This window comes from Tachysurus vachellii, chromosome 4, assembly GCF_030014155.1.
Source record: "Tachysurus vachellii isolate PV-2020 chromosome 4, HZAU_Pvac_v1, whole genome shotgun sequence".
NCBI lineage: Eukaryota > Metazoa > Chordata > Actinopteri > Siluriformes > Bagridae > Tachysurus > Tachysurus vachellii.
Window position 1 is genome coordinate 20,421,535 of NC_083463.1, and position 20,010 is coordinate 20,441,544.

General features: G+C 38.2%; 1 protein-coding gene across 1 annotated transcript; it reads right to left on the minus strand.

Moving 5' to 3' along the window:
• Positions 1 to 2,136: 2,136 nt before the first annotated feature.
• Positions 2,137 to 17,904, minus strand: tead3b (TEA domain family member 3 b). The gene is made up of 14 exons (XM_060867266.1): positions 17,854 to 17,904; positions 17,430 to 17,670; positions 10,258 to 10,322; positions 9,899 to 9,961; positions 9,679 to 9,741; positions 8,649 to 8,660; positions 6,350 to 6,478; positions 6,180 to 6,223; positions 5,886 to 5,947; positions 5,661 to 5,797; positions 5,271 to 5,444; positions 5,002 to 5,145; positions 4,656 to 4,808; positions 2,137 to 4,457 (listed from the first exon to the last, which is right to left on the minus strand). Exons 1-14 carry the CDS (start codon positions 17,902 to 17,904, stop codon positions 4,344 to 4,346), a joined length of 1,452 nt encoding a protein of 483 aa, XP_060723249.1. The 3' UTR covers positions 2,137 to 4,343.
• Positions 17,905 to 20,010: the final 2,106 nt, after the last annotated feature.

Sequence of the window (20,010 nt, forward strand, 5' to 3'; positions counted from 1 at the left end):
AATATTCATCAGTAGTTCACAGTATAATTCTTTTTTTCCCTTTACTGATTGCTCTCCCTGTATTAGTCTTGGCCAATTCCCACACACCAACTAGCTCTCCTCTATCATATGACAGCTTTCACCACAGAAGGGAGAAATCTTACAAATGCTTCCTCTGAGACATGTTAAAGCTGCCAACCACATCTTTTTCCAACTTCTAGTCATGCATCACAGGATGGCATAATACCCTCAGTGGAGTGTTGTCAAAAAGAATCTGAAAATAAATCTAATTGATGACTACTGACAAAACACTACTGCTATAACAAACAACTAAAAAAACAACACTATTTTGCTGATGTAAATGTATAGTTACATTTTTCCCCAATGACTGCTCTGCATTTTTTAGTTTTGACCAATTTCCACCCACCAGCCAGTTCTCCTCTATCATATGACAGCGAGCACCACAAGAGGGAGAAAGCTAACACATGCTTCCTCTTTTTCATACTGATAGTCAGGCATCACTAGGTGATGACACCGAGACACCCAGACGAGATGAGGCCGACTCTGTGAGAATCCTGAGACATCTACAGATCTACCAGCTCCAGTTGGACTCTGTGACACTAAGAGGAGATCTGAACTCCACGTGATCCTTACACCAATACAACACTTGCCTGATTGCTATATTTGTAATCACACCATCTAGTGTCACCCATATGAGGATGGGTACCCATTTGAGTCTGGTTCCTCTCAAGGTTTCTTCCTTTACCAATCTAAGGGAGTTTTTCCTTGCCACTGCTGCCTGAGTCACCTCAGACTTGCTCATTGGGGGATAAATACATATACATACATACACACACACACTGTGAACTATATATATTTTGAATTTTTATTATATTAATTCTTTATATTACTCCTTATGTTTATCTTCTGTTCTATGTTTATGTTCTGTAAAGCTGCCTTGAGACAATGTCCATTGTAAAAGGCGCTATACAAATAAACTCGAATTAAATTTAATTGAATTGAATAATACTCTTAGTGGGTTATCATAAAGAATTTGAAAATGAAGCTAATTGATGACTACAAAGACATTGGGAGAGTTACTAGCATATCAAAGTGCTTACAGCTCACAACTTCCAATGTATAAAATGTCATTAATTAATTAAATTATAGGGAACTTTGGAATTCAAGGCAAGATTTGGAAAACTGATAGAATTTTCCACATGCTAGCCAGAAAGGCAAAGGAAAAAAACAAACAAAAAACATATGACACTAAGAACCTAAAGGTATACTGGATATTCCTGCATGATTGGTTGCACAAACATGATCTGAATGGAAGTGTCATCAGAAGAAATCCTCATCATAAAGTGAACATCTGATGTTTGCAAAACAATACATTTTCATAGGCATTTTGGAAAATAAAAATGGTACGTAATCACCAAACATATCTTTTGATTAAAAATGGAGCAATATGGAAGGAAAATAACGCCTTGCCCACTATTAAGAATTGGAGTGGTACAATTATACTTGTTAGGCAAGTGAGGGTTGTGAGGCAGCCAGGTGCACAAAAAATATTAGGTATATTAATAATATGTATATTCCTAGCTGACTAGAATTTAACTGAAAGCAATGTTACTACTTATAGATTAATTACTCTAATAATAACGCTGTGTTAATATTTACAAGAAAATGTTAACGATTTTCACCTCAAAAAGCAACAGAATTTGTGTAACTGATAAAGGACAAGTGTCATAGTATAAGAGATCTTTTATCGCTATGTATTATTATAAATATTTGAAACAAGCAAGCAAGAAAATGTTACTAGTTCCAAAAGGAAAGAGTCAGTCCCGGCAGTCCTCTTTTTAATTGTAGAATCACAGTTACATTGTAATCTACTGTCCAACAAGGTTTAGAATGACAGAAGTCAGAACAGACAAATAAAAACACCAAATGTTCCCTAGAATGTTAATTAAAATTGTATAATTATGCATTATTCTAGTAATTTTTAAGGAAGTGACCAACAAGAGGTTTTTATAGTATGAGAAGTTTATACTTTTAGAAATTTATTTAGTTATTGTTTAGTATTTTATTGTATAAATAGTTGAATTTAATGTTTTTGCAGAGGCAAGAGAAGGAAAATACAGGTTTATCAAGTCAGCATTTCATCACACAAATGTCCCAAGGGGAGCCAAGACATTTTTATTGGTATTGCTGTATTGGTATTGTTGTTTAGATAATATTGTACAAAACCCTCACATTGTATATAACATAAATGACTTCAATGCACATTTGGTAACCAAGGTCACAGTGAAACCGTTACTGGGTACTGAGGGGAAAAAAGAAAACTCCAACACCGTTTAGATTATTATATAAAATCTCAACAGTAACACACTATTTTCAATTGATGCAAACAGCATTAACTGAAAGTCAAAGAGCAAACATAAAATTAATAATTAATAATAATAATAAAAAACAGGAGCCTGTAAAAAAAAAAAAAAAAGAAAGAAAAAAAAGTACAATTGAGGAAGCTGTCATCAAGTTCACAGAGACCACCATTTATATGCTCAGGCTGTACCAATGCAATGATAGCATAAAACAGTTTAAGCTTGTCATTGTCAATATACCACGAAGTACCGTTTAGCATGAACAGCATGGATGAATGGATTTATGGGCAAATGTCTTTTCTAAATTATTAATTCAATCTTCAGTAAATTCAACTAAAGCTTATGCAAAACCTATCACAAGGTATTCAATGAATCAAATACTCTCAGAACCCTGCAACTGTATATTCGATTGGTTTTTCCTTTAGCGGTGAAAGCAGTATGTTCTGCCGGGAGACAATGAAAATTTTGTGTGAGTTCAGTTTGCAACTAGATATTGATGCTTTCTGGGTATTGATAATATTTCAATTCATAAAGAACAAAGGTCAGACAGCTTTCTATCACTAAGTAGACTAAGGGGAATGGCATGGCAAAGATGAAACCACTTATCACCTTTTTAATGAAAAAAATCATTTGTAGTTAAAATACATTTAGCAGATTGTATTTTAGGAAGTTTAGGAATCCCCACTATTCTCCATTAACTGAAAGAATAACTCAAATTACATGTATGGCCCACGGTCTTGTGTGGGAGAAATTAATCCAGAAGGCACAGTTTTAGAATGCTGAATCTCCTTAAAGGATCCGAAAAGTACCAGAACACACGATAACAAAAGGCAAGACTTTCAATTGTCAAAAACAACAAAAATTTGAAAAAGGGGTATAGTACCACTACCATCACAAAATTACCCATAGGCAGCCACAGATAAGAAATCTTATCTGATAAGTTAACACAAAACACATCTACATGCTGACAATGAACTTATCCATTTAGTTAACCCTCTTTAGTACAATGTGCCATTCTCCATTTGTAACAAGGCCATTTTAATGCTTACTCGTGTGTCATTGTACTCGTTACAAGTTGAAAATAAACAAAACTGAACAAAGAACTGAAGTGATTGAGTAAAAAGGCTTAAATGCTTAATCATGCTCTAGTATCAAATCAATACAAATATTTGCTAGTGTTTTATGTCAAGAGGTAGTCAAAGGCACTTCAGAATGTCACCCACACCGAGTTCTTTGGACAGAGGCACTTGTAATTTTCACTGACTTGTATAGTGGGTGTGTAAACCTTCTTGTTTCTGACACCTCCTTTCCAGATCAAGGACAGGTCAAAGTAAATATGTTGCAGTGTTCCTCACTCTCAACATGGGCAGGAAAAAAATGGTGTTGCCTATTAGCATTGCACGCTATATTTCAAACTGTTTGTCTTTTACTTAACCCAATACACAATGGCCTTAGCTCTTGTTACTTTGTGACAATGTTCAACTAATTGCTCGATATTGCTCCCATGTAGAGGAAACAGTAGAAGTATCTTTTTATCAGACCGGTCATGGTGAAAAAAATATATTTTATTTGGCCTTTTCCTTACTTCTATTATGTACTGTGCATCTAAAGACACACATTGTCTTCCAATGCCAAAACTTCACCTTCCTGCCAACATGTTCAACATTCATAGTCCCTCAGAAAAACAGAAAGGGCAAAAAAAAAAAAAACAACATTTAGAATTTGTATGCAAATAAAACCTGTGAGACCCACTTTGTTTTAAGGCATTTAAATATGTATAAAAAAACACTGTCCTTTAACAGAGCAATAAGTCATTTCTAAGTTATATTTGTGCATGGCCCTGTATTCGAGCCTCTATTCACTTTAAATCCGATCTGTACGGAAACGAGAAATGCCTCCGTTCTTGGCTACATGCTGGTGTATTGCTCTGACGTCTGGACAAAAAGACAATGTCCATTGGCAAAACCCGTCTGGGCAGAGTGGCTAGTCTTTAATAAGGCGGTAGACGTGGTACTGTGCCCCATGTTCACTTGTTGACACTTCGAATACAAATGCTATGCAAAGCAGAGTTTCCTGTGTTTCCCTGTTAGTCACCACCTGAAAGGTAAAAGAAATCATGAACTCATAATGCCAGTCTGAAACATACAAAACCATAAAATTACCATTATGTGACAACAAAGAATATCAAAGAATATCAAAACCGTATCACATATATATCATGTGCAAATATACATGATCAATATGTATACAAATCTGTGTATGCATACATAAGTGACTGAACTTGTGTTGTCTAACCTGTAAAATGGTGAAGTTCTCCAAAACGCTGTTCATCATGTACTTCTCAGGCAGGTGCTTGAGCTTGTGGATAAAGTTGATCATGTATTCGCACATGGGTGAGCGGTGGATCCTGTACACACACTTTCCACCTTCCACTCTTGAATACTCTGTCTGTTGATCGAATGCAATATAATAAATACGACCAATCAATTATACAACTTGGACAGAACATTTATATTTACATGGCTGTTTAGGAAAAAGAAATATACAACAGGGCATTTATGCGAAAAAAGTGAAAAAAAGTTTGTTGTTTGCACAGTGACTTTTTTAGTTGAAGATAAGGGAGAAATAAACAACAACTTACCTCTACTTTCTCTACCACCTGCTTTCCAAATGAGCAGACTTTTGTAGAGACAGTGATGGTCATATTCTCAGTGCTGCAGTATTGGCTACTGACGCCATAGAAAGATCCAGGCCCATCCTGCATATCGCTGCTATTCAGATCCGCCTAAATCACAAATGCAAAACAGATTAAAGTCTTAGCTTAAGTTCTACCCATATCATTTATTCTCATTTCTATAGGAATAGTTGTGATAATCCTCTTCAGTATGCGCACTGCTGAAATATACCTACCCAGAATTTGACCAGGAAAAAAGCATTTTGTGGGCCTTTTTCATAAAGCTCTTTCAGCCCTCCCTTCTTCTCTGGGAATTTGTCGTAGATCTGGCGTATGTCCACTGCCTCTAGCAGAGGATCGCTGTATGACGGGTTGGTCTGACCGATGTGCACAAACAAATGTTTGCTGTACTGTAAAACAGAAACCAAAGCATTAGATCTGACTGCTCTTACATGAAAACACAAGGTATCAAAAATTGTATTCCTGAAATAGAGCCAATTTCCATAACCCAGATAGATAGATTTTGGGGTGTGGCTTTCAAGAAGGCCACCATTCATTTTATTATAAGACAATGCTTTATTTCAAATGACACAAAACACCCGTCTATACAGTGCATATTCACTCACAGTGTCCTGGTCTCTGGGAACCTCCATGAAGGCAGAGTACTCAAGCATACGCAGCTTCGAGGAGGCGATGGTGCGGTCCTGCCACACAGGCACGGCGGTGGCCGCTGGGGGCAGAGGGGGTGCCAAAGGCTCGTACGCTGGACACCGGATACAGAAGAGCACCAGTGAAACACAACACAAACATGACATGCACTCTAGTGACATGATCTGGAGCAAAAAGTCTACCTGATATGGGAGGTGGAACAGTTCCAGATAAGTTTGTGTAGGTATGTGCAAAAGGCTTGATGCTGTAAAAATAACAATATTGTAATAGTTTTATTTTAAACATCTGGATAGTTATAGCACACTTATTTATCTACTGATAATTTCAGTTGTGATTTCTTATGTTGTGCTGTAGTTCACAGCATCTCCTTGGTCATATTTAATATATATTTGTTATGAATGAGCTATGCATCAGTTTGTCTTATTCTAAACTGACCTGCATACTAACTACACATAGATTTTTAAAATCAAACTCACTCCTGAGAGGGTCCAGGTTGTCCTGGGATTGGAGTCGGCCAAAACTATAAAAGCAGAATTTTAAAAATGAAAAAAGAAAGCAGAATTAAAAAACTGAAAAATTAAAAGTAGTACATGGACAGTTAGGTTGGACGTGATCCAGGGTCTGGGGCCAAATTAGAACTACTGACCCGAGGTGGTGGTGCATATGGGGGCTGGGGCAGTGGAGGAAGCTGGCTCTTGATCAAATTTGGAGACACTATCTGGGCCGAGGACAGCGACGCCATATTCTGAAGAGCCTTGTCTTTGGATGCTTGATCCTGAGAATGAGCAGAACACACCAGTTAGGCTAGTATTTCACACACCAAAATTGGATATTCATTGTGTGGGGTTTAGAACAATTGAACAGTTTATTGTCCATAAAGTATAAAGGAAAAACATCGGAAATATGAACAAATGCAGACAGTTTCAGCAAGAATGCCAGAGAGAAAAAAATCAGAGAGCACATAAAGAATCAATATTTTGTTATAAACTAAAATTAAAACTGTGTAATAAAGTAAATGGTATGAGTGTGTATATTTACACACACAAGCAAACACAGTAAATATATGGTTTACAGTGATGTAAAAAAGTATTTTGACCCCTTCCTAATTTTTCTTTCCTCCATATGTCACACTTAAATCATTTAGATCATCAAGCAAATGTTAATATTACAATTAAGGATCACCTGAGTAAATACAAAATGCAGTTTCTAAATGATGGTTTCATTTATTAAGGGAAAAAAAACTGTCCAAACCTACCTGGCCATCCTTAGTGGCAACAACTACAATGAAGCATATGTGATAACTGCCAATGAGTCTATCGCATCACTGTGGAGGTAGTTTGGCTTACTGAAGCTGCAAAGTAGCCTCAGACCATCACACTACCACCACCATGTTTTACTGTTGCTGTGATGTTCTTTTCATTAAATGCTGTGTTAGTTTTACACCAGACGTAAAACACATACCTTCCAAAAAGTCCACAGAATATTTGCCCAAAAATCTTGGAGCTAGTCAAGATCATTTTTGGCAAATGTGAGAAGAACCTTTTTGTTCTTTTCGGTCAGCTGTGGCTTTCACCTTGGAACGGGTGCCATTTTTGCCCAGTGTCTTTTTTACTGTTGAATCATGAATGCTGACTTTAAATGAGGAAAGTGGCGGTTGTTTACAGTTGTTTAGATGTTGTTCTGTGTTCTTTTATGAGCTCCTGGATAAGTCGTCGTTGCACTCTTGGAGTAAATTTGGTTGCCTGGCCACTCCTGGGAAGTTTTACCACTGTTCCACGTTATGCCCATTTGTGAATAATGGCTCTCACTGTGGTTTGCTGGAGTCCCAAAAATTTAGAAATGGCTTTTTAACCCTTTCCAGACTGATACATGTCAATTACTTTGTTTCTCATCTGTTCTTGAATTTCTTTAGATCACGGCATCATATGATGCTTTTTGAGATCTTTTAGCATGTTTTACTTTGTCAGGCAGGTTTTATTTAAGTGATTGTTTGATCCAACAGGTCTGGCAGTAATCAGGACTGGGTGTCTCAAGTGAAATTTAACTCCGCTTCCCAAAAAAATGTGGTTAATCACAGTTCATTCATGTTTGTTCACATAGAGTCAGGTAGGTTTGGACAGCTTTTTTCCCTTAAATGAAATCATCATGTAAAAACTGCCTGTTGTATTTACTCTGATTAACGTTGTGCAATATTACAACTTGTTTGATTATCATCAAAATTATTATCATTTGTGTGGCAAAATCAGGAAGGGGCAAATACTTTGACAGCACTTGGCAATGTGCAATTAACTTCAAATTAAATCGATTAGTTTATAGTGCTCCTCTGGGTTTCCCTAAAAGCAGAAAAAGGAGACAGGCAGAAGCAGTTAAGAGAAGTGATCAACAGGTCAGCTCCTGAGCACACGCTGTGATACAAGGCAATACTGAGTTCAACACAACAGCCAGGTCCAGCACCAGTTTAACAAAGCAATTAAATTTATCCTGCCAGTTTGTCCTAATTCACAGCTCGGTCAACCTAGGATCAAATCAACCTGCCTTAAAAAAGATTTTAAGGTTGCTTAAATCAGGACACATTCGAGGCATGCAAGCATTTTCGACAGGAACATCTACTCTTTGTTTACATAATATACAATCTAATACAGAAATCCAAACTACTCTATACATGTTTAGAGTTTCTCGCTAGTTGGTAGTTAGTGCTGATTTCTAAATTTCCATTTATTGCACACAAATTGTATGATTCACTAAAAGCAAACAAGTCATGAGACATAAATAAGCTGAAGCAAGCAATGAATGGAGACACAATGTCCAGGTTTTGTAAAGACGTAGGAACAATGCGTTTAGAAGGGCGAGGCTGTGGAGAGCAGAAGAGCTGTGCTGGGCATTAGGAGTGCTGCGCAGCATGTGATAAAGCCAAGAAAATGCACAAATATCCAAATCCAACTTACCAAGTTCATGGCCTGAATCAAAGAAAAGAAAGACCGTTAGTACAATATCCAGAGGAGCAAGATTTAGTGTGCTCTTTCGCAGTGATTTTGGATTATTCCTCTCTCAGATACGATTAGATGTGATTCTAATAATATGTGAGAGATGTCCGCTAAAAGTCTATTCCCCAGCCCAAGGACAGAAACAAACAAACAGTGGATATCATTTTGAACTACTTGTAGGAAAGCAGGCTTTCATTATGCTCTACATGCTTAAATATCATTTAAAACTGTTTAGGAATACAATACAAAAAAACAATTTAAGGAGATAGTGGAAGAAGAATTGATTAATAAGCAACACAATTAGTTTAAAGTCAGATAAAGGTGATCACTTTTACATCAGCTAAAATGTGTAGATCCATTTAGGAGAGATTACAAACAAGCTAATATGTTTCCACGAAGAATCGCACAGCCTCCTGAATAATCTGAAGTCAGGTCTACCTTACCATGGTTAAACAAAGCAGCACACCTCGTACAGGACTTACTGACCGAATCATTATAACACAACAATACAACGCACATATGATGTATATTTTCTTTAGCTGGTAAACTGATAACTGAGAGAAAGAAAAAAAAATAAACTTTTAAAAAAAAAACTATCTGTCTGGATTGTGCTGCAAGAATTCAGGGTGCAAGTGGTCAGGGCGAAAGGATGGATGGACATAGGGGCTCTGGATGAAAGGAGGACAAGGGTTAAAGGGTAAAGAAACAGGGAGCCTCAGGAAAGACTAGAGGCAGAGCAGTCATGCACTTTTAGCCTTAACTGCTTCAAAGCAAAAGAGTGCTGAATACTGAACTCCACCCACACCACTCAAACGTCCATCTAACACAGGCAGCCTTTGTTTTAAGAGGACTTTCACTGGGCTCTTCTTTAGGGTTTGGTCATCCAATGGTACAACGGAATACACGGTTTCATAAGGTAACGCTATCTCAGATTTGTTAGTGCAAAGCCAAATGCTGCAAAGCCCTGCCCCACCCGCAAGAAAGCGCATACCTTCAGCTTTGACTGTATTTCGCGAGATTTTCTCCGGGCAAGAACCTGCAAATGGCTAGAAACCTGCAGAAGAGAAGAGCGATAGAGGGGGCAAGAGGAAAAAGAGAGAGAGAGAGAGAGAGAGAGAAGAGGGAAAGAGAGAGAAAAGAGAAGCCATAACCAAAGAGGAAAGAGACTGGTGTTTGCATGCTAGCCCTGAGGGCTAGCAGGAGACACCTACCTTTATACCCGCTTGGAACTCGCGGACTTTCTTCCGTGCTAACACCTGTATGTGACTAGAGACCTAAAGGAGTGTAAAATGCTTTTAAAACACACCCATGCATACACATTTTGACACAGAAAGATGCACACATATTCATAATTTACTAAGAACCCGCCACAAGCATGATTACAGTGTTGGAAAAGAAAGGTGTGTATCCACATTTACAAATAATCCAGGGCTTCATTAAATAAATATTAAAAAAAATGTGTTTAAACAAAATTGATAATTTAAATAAAGGTACCTCATGTTTTAAATTGTATTGATTTATGCAACACTATAAAATAAGAAGGGAGTTAGTTTGAGGAAGAATGAAGTACCTGTTTCCTTGTGCGGGTTTTTCCAGTCCTCAGCTTAATGTACCTGGCAATAAGTTCATTACGGCCTGTGGAGACAGAGGAACAACAATGATTTTGACAAAGTGCCCTTTTCATTCTTTCCTTCACCACAAGGTGGCACTCAAATAAAGTGTATGTTCAACACACCTTTTTTCAAACACATGTTCTTTCTCTCACACACATGCACGCTCTCACTCACACCCACAGAAAGCCCTGATTCACTAATTAGGTAAATGACCAGAAATAGAAAATAAATAAAGTCAGACTGGCCATAGATAAGTGGTGTTTAACACTGAGCATTAGCCACATCGATAAACTTCACTGTAGGTATAAAAACTTTACTATACATTAACTAGAGAACTGATCAAAAGTTTAAAGATCAGTTGCAAAAGAAAAACGTGCACCCGGATAACATAAAATGCACAATATTAATCTACAGGTCATCTTGCTATATTGCATTAGATTTTTATTTACTAAATATGACATAATGCTTTTAATCGTATTTGGCAGGCACTGGAAGTGTCCTCCCAACATCAGTGTACATCTCAGAAGCTGTCTGTGCTCTGCATGTCTCATCCAAACTGGACCATGGAGCAATAGAATAAGGTTGCCTGGCCCGATAAATCACATCCTAATTTACATCATGTGGACATCTGGTTGTGTGTGTGTTGCTTATTTCGAGCTAGAAATAGCACCAGGAAGAACTATGGGAAACAGACAAAACAGCAGAGGCAGTGTGATGACATCGTAAATGTTCTGCTGTGAAATCGTGGGTCCTGATATGCATGTGGATGTTACTTTGTTGATTGTACCCCCTAATTAAAAACTTTCTGAGGAGCATTACAAAGAGTTCAAGGTGTTAACTTATCCTCCCAATTCCCTAGATCTTAATCGGATCAAGCATCTGTTGTGGACAGTACTGGTCAAACAGGTCTGTTCCATGGAGGCTGGGCTCGCAACTTACAGGACTCAAAGGATGTACACCTCAGAGGTCCATTCCTCAACGGATCAGAGGTGATTTGGTGGCACAAAGGGGTGAACACATTATAAGACAGGTGACTTTAATATTATGGCAGATTGATGTATGTCTGTGTCTATATGTGTACATAAAATAGTATATGAGAATATGTGTGTTTGCTTATACACAGAGCAACAGGCTGTGTGTGCATATGTACAGAGATCATATGCTGCTAACCACAAAAAAACCTCCCTTAAAACAGCCATGCCGTCTCCCCTTCTTCTGTTGTAATACGGCACTGAGAGTGGCTATTTCTGCATGCACAAGGATAACAGAGTGCAGGAGGAAATTTGAAACCATGGACCTGCTAGTGGTCTAACACCTGGACCTGTCTCATTCTATAACTCATGTCCTGTCATTCAATTGTCAGAAAAGGGCACTGCTGGAAGCCTGACTTACAACCAAATTAATATCATTTGCTTATTGAAAATCATCAAATCACCATAAAACCACTAGAATAAATTGCAGGCATATAATTTAGGTACTTGCTATAAATCAGAAAAAGACTAATACAACTAACATCCAACATAACTAACAGCAATCTTTCTGCTATTAAATGTGCTATGATGAATTTATATTTCCTAATTTTTAAATGAATCCTTCCTATGGACAGACAGAAAAATGGCAAAATAACCAAATATGAGATAAGCAGGCACAATGCTTACTACTATGGCTAGGCTATGTTATGATTTAATAACAGTATTCAATACATTACAGAAGAGTAAAAAAAAAAAAAAAAAAAAAAATTATATATATATATATATATATATATATATATATATATATATATATATATATATATATATATATATATATCACACAAAGCTTTTATTATCAAATCATTTACAATAATTAACAATATCAATGAACTGAAATTTTCCTGCACTGTACCTCAGTTTGTTACCAAAGCTATAGTGTGGTGTTTATCATATTGTGTATCATATGAATATCATGTCATTTCGACACCCCTACGGTTCCTGCCACCATTTCTCTCTCACCATCAGTCTCTCCTTCTTTTTCTCTATCTCTCTTGATCCGTCACTCTCTTGTTCTCACTCTCTCTGACCATAAAAGTCAAACAGTGCCGTTTTGAACAGAGGAGGGACACAGAAAAAAGCTACGAGAGAAAGCAAGAGACACATGTACTGTGTTAGCCCTTCCCAGCCATATGCTCCCCCCTCTTCCCCTCCCCCTACTGACACACCCGCATATGCCTTTGCCTCTCTCTCTCTCTTTCTCTCTCTGCCTCCGCATTCCTTACATACCTCAGCGCCTGTCACATCTGCCCCACACAGCCTGACTGGATGAAGAAGAGCCAGGAGTATGCGTGGAGAAAGAAAAGAAGCAAACAGAATGAGAGGGAAAGAGAAAAATAGCTTAAATTTTTCTGCCAACAATGGGCAGCTGGAGTCCCCCACCCCAAAATCCCTCACAACAATGGACTCTTGCATCTGCTGTGGACAGTCCTCATTCACTACCACTCCCCTTCCCCTGAAATCTCTCACTATTTCGGCCAAACGTTCAATTGCTGGTCTTAATCAGAATACTGTACCCTGTAACCAGTGTATCCATACAATTATCATACAGCACAAGGGAAGAGGGGCAAAGGAGCGGCAACACCAGAGTCATGTGACAGACAAGCAAACCCATACAACATGTGCGTCAACGTGTAGGCACATACACGCACATGCAGAGAGAGAGAGAGAGAGAGAGAGAGAGAGAGAGAGTTGCTCCAGTTGTCATTTCACCTTGATTGGGACAAGGCCGGGGGCGGATGCTTTAACCTTTCCTGTGCCAGAACATGTCCAGCCAGCTTTTTAACGGCATGCCCTGTGGAAATTTCCACCTTTACAGAAAAATTGAACTCCTCCCCCTCTTAAACCTAGCTAAACTCTTTCACCCCATGTAGTCTATCAAACATATCTATACTACTAAATATTTAAGTCATCACACATGATATATCTCTTCATGAAACATTTGGGCCCTGCTCAACCCGTTTCCCTAAAGGGAGGGTCCAAATCTCTATCCTCCCTAAAGTGCTGGACCAAAATATATATGGTATCGTAACAGCAGAACCAGACTGACTGCATTTCTGCCAGTTAACTGTGCCCTGAGCCAATCTCTGAAGTAAAACAGCAACTCTCCATAAGAAAGAGAAGAAAAAAGCAAGTCCGGCCAACAGATCAGTTTCCTCTTCAATTAACAGCGTTTAGAACGGTTTCAGACTTAAACTGAAAATCCACTCGATGGATTCACACAAACCAGTTCTCACCCATTGTGCAGCTCTGGAAGTCAATAAGGAATGCATTAAAAAAAAAAAAAAATAGAACGACTAAAAAAAAAAAATTTACAAAATTGACACCCCCTAATGACTGACCAAGGCAGCAATACCAACACAGAAGCAGTCGGCATGCCTTTGGCCTCACGTCAGTGGTGGAATTAGGAATGCTGAGCTCATCCCACTCGTGAGAGGACTTCTTCAGTGGCAGGGCCCTCACATGACTGAGTGTAAGCGGAGAAGGCATTTACAGCTATGGAAAAGAGCAAGCACTCGAGACAGCCGCAGGGGTCCTGACTGCTCACTAGCCAAAAAAATAAAAAAGTCGAGAGCAAGTGCAAAGGTCATAAGTTTTGGTTAATGTTTGTTTTCAAAGCATATTTAAGTGTAAAAGTGCAAGATATTTGTTTAATTCGGAGCAAATTGGTCGTGGGAGAATCAGCGTTTGTAACATTACCAGAGAAATGTAACATTCTTTATTACCATAGATTTTGGTTTCTATATATTTCGGAGCATTTCCACATTACTCCCCCAAGATCAATGATCAAAAAGCAGAAGATTTTAAAGGTGGAAAGATACGCTATTTTGTGCCATCAAGCCACTCTTCTCAAGTGAAATACAAATATCTCACAGATTGAGATATGGCAAGCTTTACCAAATAAGAAGTACTGTAGCACATAAAAATCAAGGTCTTAAGATTTACTGTCCTGGTGCTATGCACTACAGGTCTGTGGTCAGAACAAAAGTTCCCAGGAAAACAGTATGACCCCACAAATGGAAACAGTGTAAAGCCATAAATCAAATGTTAAACATTGTAGATTCACTGAACCAGATGGACAGATGGTCTGGCCTGCCTGCACAGACTAGTTCCAGACCCAGATCCACACACAGGGACAATTATTTTTCTAAGTAATAAGTAATAAAATAATTTCTAACTATTATACTTATTATAATTAATTCAATTACAGTGTACATGTGCGTTTCTTAAGATTTGGCTACAGTGATTTTCAGTATTTCAGTAGTCATTTTTCAGTACTCAAAATGTCATCGAACATGTTTAACTACTTTAGATTTTTTTTTCTTTCATTATGAGTCTCCATAGCCATCTAAAATTTCTAAAACGTTATTGATTCACTAAAATTTCCCCTATTATGACAGACTTTCCAACATAGCCTGTTCCATAAGAACCTGAAAAGTGGCCTTGGGAAACCAAGCTTGGATCATTCGGTCACATCTTTGGAAATCAGGTGTGCCTCTAAAAATAGAAATACAATCATAATAAATCAAAGCAGACTCTGGTGATGAAATTTCCATACAGCACATAAAGGGAAATGCTCCATGTAACTGAAGCACAAGTTGTGCCGGAAAAATGGTAGCAATGCAATAGTCCCAATGGCATTTTTTTTCTGGTACCAGCTTCATGTGCTGTGTGAACAGTAAATATCCAAGTAGTTCATTTTAACTGAATATGTACAAAGAAAAATAAAGAAAGATGTTGTAGGTGGAGGATACGTTTTAAAGAATACTTTGGGAAAAACAGACAAATATACAATTAATGATAATCTAACGTCCAAGTGGATGTTACAAAACTGGAACTTGCCAGCAAATGTAGACTAAAGTTTAGACTAATGATCTATCTAATTTTGAATAGAAGGGGCCTGTGTGTGTGTGAATGGGAGAGAGAGAGAGTGAGAGAGAGTGAGAGAGTGAGAGAGAGAGAGAGAGAGAGAGAGAGAGAGAGAGAAAAACAAAAAGAGAATCAAAAATAAAACTATGATTGAGCAAGACAAACAGAGCTGGTTCTGCCACTTTTCTCAACTCTGGGAATGAAGAGAGAAAGAAACAAAGACAGTATATAAGAGAAAACCTAACAAACTAGGAAGTGAAGTTGCTAATGATCTTAGATAAAGCAAACCAGTTTAGGGGAAAGAAAAACAGAGAAGAAAAATCGTCCTGTTTGTGCTCTACAAGAGAAACCTGTCTATAGCCTGGTCTTCTCATCCCCAGCTCAGGGCAAGTGGAGGCCTGTTCAGTACAGCACGAGGAAAAATACAACTGCTGGCTATGATCTGTTTATGTCTGTGGCCTTTTCTGTGAATATTTGAATAATATGAGAATTTAATATTTTAAACCCATTATATATGATATATATTTTAAATATGTTTAAAGTGGCAGAATATTTCATATTGACACATTATTACAACAATCTTAAAACATTAATACAACTTATACTCAATTTACTCATTAACTCAATTTATAAAAATAAGCTTTCACTCATGTTTAATTAAGTAGGTTAATATTACGATTAACTGTAGCATCACAGTGCTGCTTTAAGCATGGCTTATAAGCTCTTCTGAAAGAACAGGTGTGACTGACATGGCAGTGTGTGTGTGTGCACGTGTGTGTGTGTGTGTGTGTGTGTGTGTGTGCGTGTGCACATGTGCGTCTAAAAGGACAGAGAGTATTGGTGGACTTCAACCTTTGTTTCATCACCTCAGTCACACAAGTGTGCAAAATATTATAAACTTCAGGTCTGTCTAATCCAGCTCTCTCCATCTTTGTCTTACTTTCTCTATTTGAAAACACCCACAAACCACCAAGCAAATGTTTTCCCTCCAGCGATCACACACTCGCACACCATCTGAACCATACAAATCCCTGAAATGCTCTAAAATCCACCGTAAACACTGTCATATGCACACTTGTGACCAGCAATTAATACGTTTTTTCATATAATGCACAAATTCAACTAGGCTTGCCAACTGACTGTAGTAACTGTGATGCTAGGGAAAAATGAAGAAAAATAAATTAGGAGTATGTATAGCACTGGGCAAAAGACTTTGAAATGCAGTAAAGCAAAGATTCCTTTAATAAAAAAAAGAATGTATTTATTGTTTTCTGCATAGAAACACTATGAAGAGAATTAATCAGTAATAAACTAAAAAATGCATCTGAAGTGCCAAAAAAAAATTTGTAATCTCAGGTACATTGTGTAGATTTTTAAGAAAACTGTCTGGAAGGTTTAAACGAGCCTTTACCTGTAACATTGGGAAATCTAAATCTAAATCTTTTTAAGTTTTTAGATTTTCTGACTCAGTAATGCAGGAGGCATAAAATATTGCAAATGTGTATTGTAAATAATATTAGGGTCACTTATTAGGTCACTTAAGACTTTTGCACAGTACTGAATATTTCATAAAGCTATAAGCACACACAAATCTACTTGGAGTGTTTAAAAAATGACCAAAGCTTGTTTTACACTAGAATTCCTTGATGCCATTAAGAAAAATGAATAATAATAGATTTAGCTAAAAAGATTTAAAATGTGCTTTAATCAGTTAAAATGCATTTCGCTGTGCTCTTCACAAAAGTTTAGATACAATGAAATCTCATGCTGGTAAACAGATTTGTTTTTTCTCTCCAATGTAATCACTGTATTTGAACTTATTTAAAATATCTGAACCTATTCATTAGAGGTGTTTTAGATCGAGGTTATAAACAACCAAATATGGTTACAGTGAATCAGAAAGCAGTAACCTAACCTCTCGTTTACTGCTCTTGCCATTTGAGGACACTTTTTTTTGTAGAAACGCAGCTGTTTGATTTTGGCTTCATGGGACTAGGAGGCCAATCAAATTAGGAGGAAAAAAAAAACAGAACCCCATAAAAGAAGGTAGACAAATAATACTTTTGGATATGACCATATAATCAGTTTTTATCCTTTGCTTTATTTGCAAAAAAGGGAACACAAATAAAATCAGAAAGGCATGCAACTAATTTGTCATTATAGTGATGTTTGCCTAATAAGAAAAAAAACAAAAAAAACATTTAAAAAAGGGGCACATGAAGCTCACATACCATACATCTTTCCCTCATCAGAGAGGATGATCTTGCGGCGACCACAGGGTGGGTAGATGGCGAGTGCCTCCTGAAAACTCTGCTCGATATCGGGACTCCATACACCCTCTGCATCACTGTCCACTGTTTTATCGAGTTCATCGCCGCCGTCTTCCAGCCCCTGCCGAGGGCTCCCGTTCGCACTCCACTCGTTTGACGCAATGGTGCCGGCTCTGATCGGGCCCTGCCACGAGCCCACACACTATTCTGGGACTACAAAAGAAGGAAAAGGAGTGATAATAAATTACTGTTCATATAAGAGTACTTTTACATTACTGTTCATATAAGTACAGATATGCTGATCAATTAGAAAATCCCTAAAAAAAAAAGGCAGCAAAACTCTATCAGACAAATAATGTTCGGTTGCAAACAGAGTTTCTGGTACCTGACCTGAAGATGTCACAATCACTGCAAAAGTCATCAAATTAGCAGCCATTACATTTTATTTCTAATTTGCTCATAAAATGGTGTGTATAAAGAACCATATACTGACTGTGACTTCCTCAATGCTAATGCCCCTCCAAATGACAAACGAATTTCTGACATTATATAAAACCCCCATTTAAAAAGGCCTCAATAATCAGGCCAGGCCTGAAAGAATTCTTGTGGTCGGGAGAGAGTGGTCCAATGTGGCTGTCGGAACGTCTGAAACTGGTTAAGAGATCTTAAGTGTTTTTCAGGCTGCTTCTCTTTGCGTGGTATTGTTCCCGAAGACTCAGGTCCCAGGAGTGACTATTATACCCACATAATTCATTCTTTTATTTCACTTTCTGCTGATGTTGACTAAAATACACAGCTTGGGTAAATACGGCTGACTCGGCACGTGACCTTCCTGGGGGGATACTTGAAGCGCTCTGGTTACGGCCATGCTGAAAGAATAAGCTTTGCTTGGCAGGCATAGAGAGTGAATGAGCAAAACAACTAAAAAACTGAGAGCCCGTCTGGAATGGGAGCAGTCTAACTGCAAATGCAGGCTATGATGTGGTCTAAAAATGTTGGACAGATTAATTAGTGATACAGCAAACTGCTTCCAAGGCATAATAAGGTCTATGTGAAAGGAGTCTGTTAATCGTTATCATTGTTAACTCAATGTTGTATAACAGAAGTAGGTTACATATACATGTGCGAGCTGGGCTTAAAAGGAAAAAAGTCAAGCAAAGATGACGGATTAAAGACTACTTAGATCTTATCATCGTTATTATAGGTTGTGAGCCTAATATTTGGTGATCAAAGCAGTGTGAAAATGAGCTGTGCCTAATGTAGACGATTAAGCAGCACAGATGTGTAAGGGCTAAAGAGACTTGCAAGGCTAAAAGGGGTTACTTGTTTTCTTTTGATGACCAAAATTTGGTCTGCTGAAAAAACTGAGTTAAACCTGAGCCCTTTGGGCCTGTGCTCCCTGAGCGATAGTGCTAAACATCCATTTCTGGCTGAATTGAAGTTCTGCCTTTCAGCAGCTTAGTGAATGCATATATATAAGCCATAAACATACCACTGGTGATACTGGAGCACTTAACTCCTTTGGAACCTGGAAGGTACCTTACTTCAAAGTTATATGGTGTGTGTGTGTGCTGGTGGGAGATGATAAGTGTGCGTGTAGAAAAAGAGGCTGCTCTATTAGTGAGTTGGGCTTAAATTCCAGACATCTCCTTATTAAGGAATCACAGCAAGAGCTCTCTCTTGCTCTCTCTCCCCCTCCCTCCCTCCCTCTCTCTCTCTCTCTCTCTCTCTCTCTCTCTCTCTCTCGCTCATGTGTCAACCGAGCTCCCTCTCTGCCCTCTTCCCCACCCCGTCCCAGCCGCCCCACGCTCTCAAGTACTCTGCCCAAATAAGGAGAGGAGTGCATGGGATGAGGGGAGGGGAGCACACAGAGGGAACGAGTGTGTGTATATATGTGTGTGTTGTGTGTTGTGTTGAGTGCGATGGGGGTTGGTGTAGAATAAGGGGAGGCAACCAGTGGAGTGACCAATTTAGGCGTCCACTTCGGGGGTCTGGAAAACAGTGGGAACGACAGCACTTAGAATGCCCAACACTCATATGTTAAAGAATCACACTGAAACTAAAGCAATTGACTGGCCTACAGGCAGGAAAAAACCTACCAATTCATTAGTTTGATGGCTTTTAGCATCACATGGCTGACACATTTTACTCAACTTGTAATATTTTGAAATATAAGCCAAGATGATATTGTAAAATCTAGAAACTAAGAATTGAAGGCTGACAAACAAAGATGGAGGTAAAACCTTAGCCATCCTTAACATCTGGAGAAATCAAAAACACTGCTGCTTTCATCAAATTATCTTCCCCTCAAGGCTCAAAAGACCTTTGGCATTACATGGCACAGCAAGGGTATTGTGAGTGAAACACTATTTCAAAGTGCACAGACACACACACACATCATTTTCCAGGCAGAGAGCTGCGATATTACAGATCTTGACTGAAGGAAATAACACAATATATTTTTCGTTTCTATAGTTTCTGGTATGCTTTCCTGCTCACCATGTTTGTAAGGACTGGTTATTTAGTTACCATAGCTTTCCTG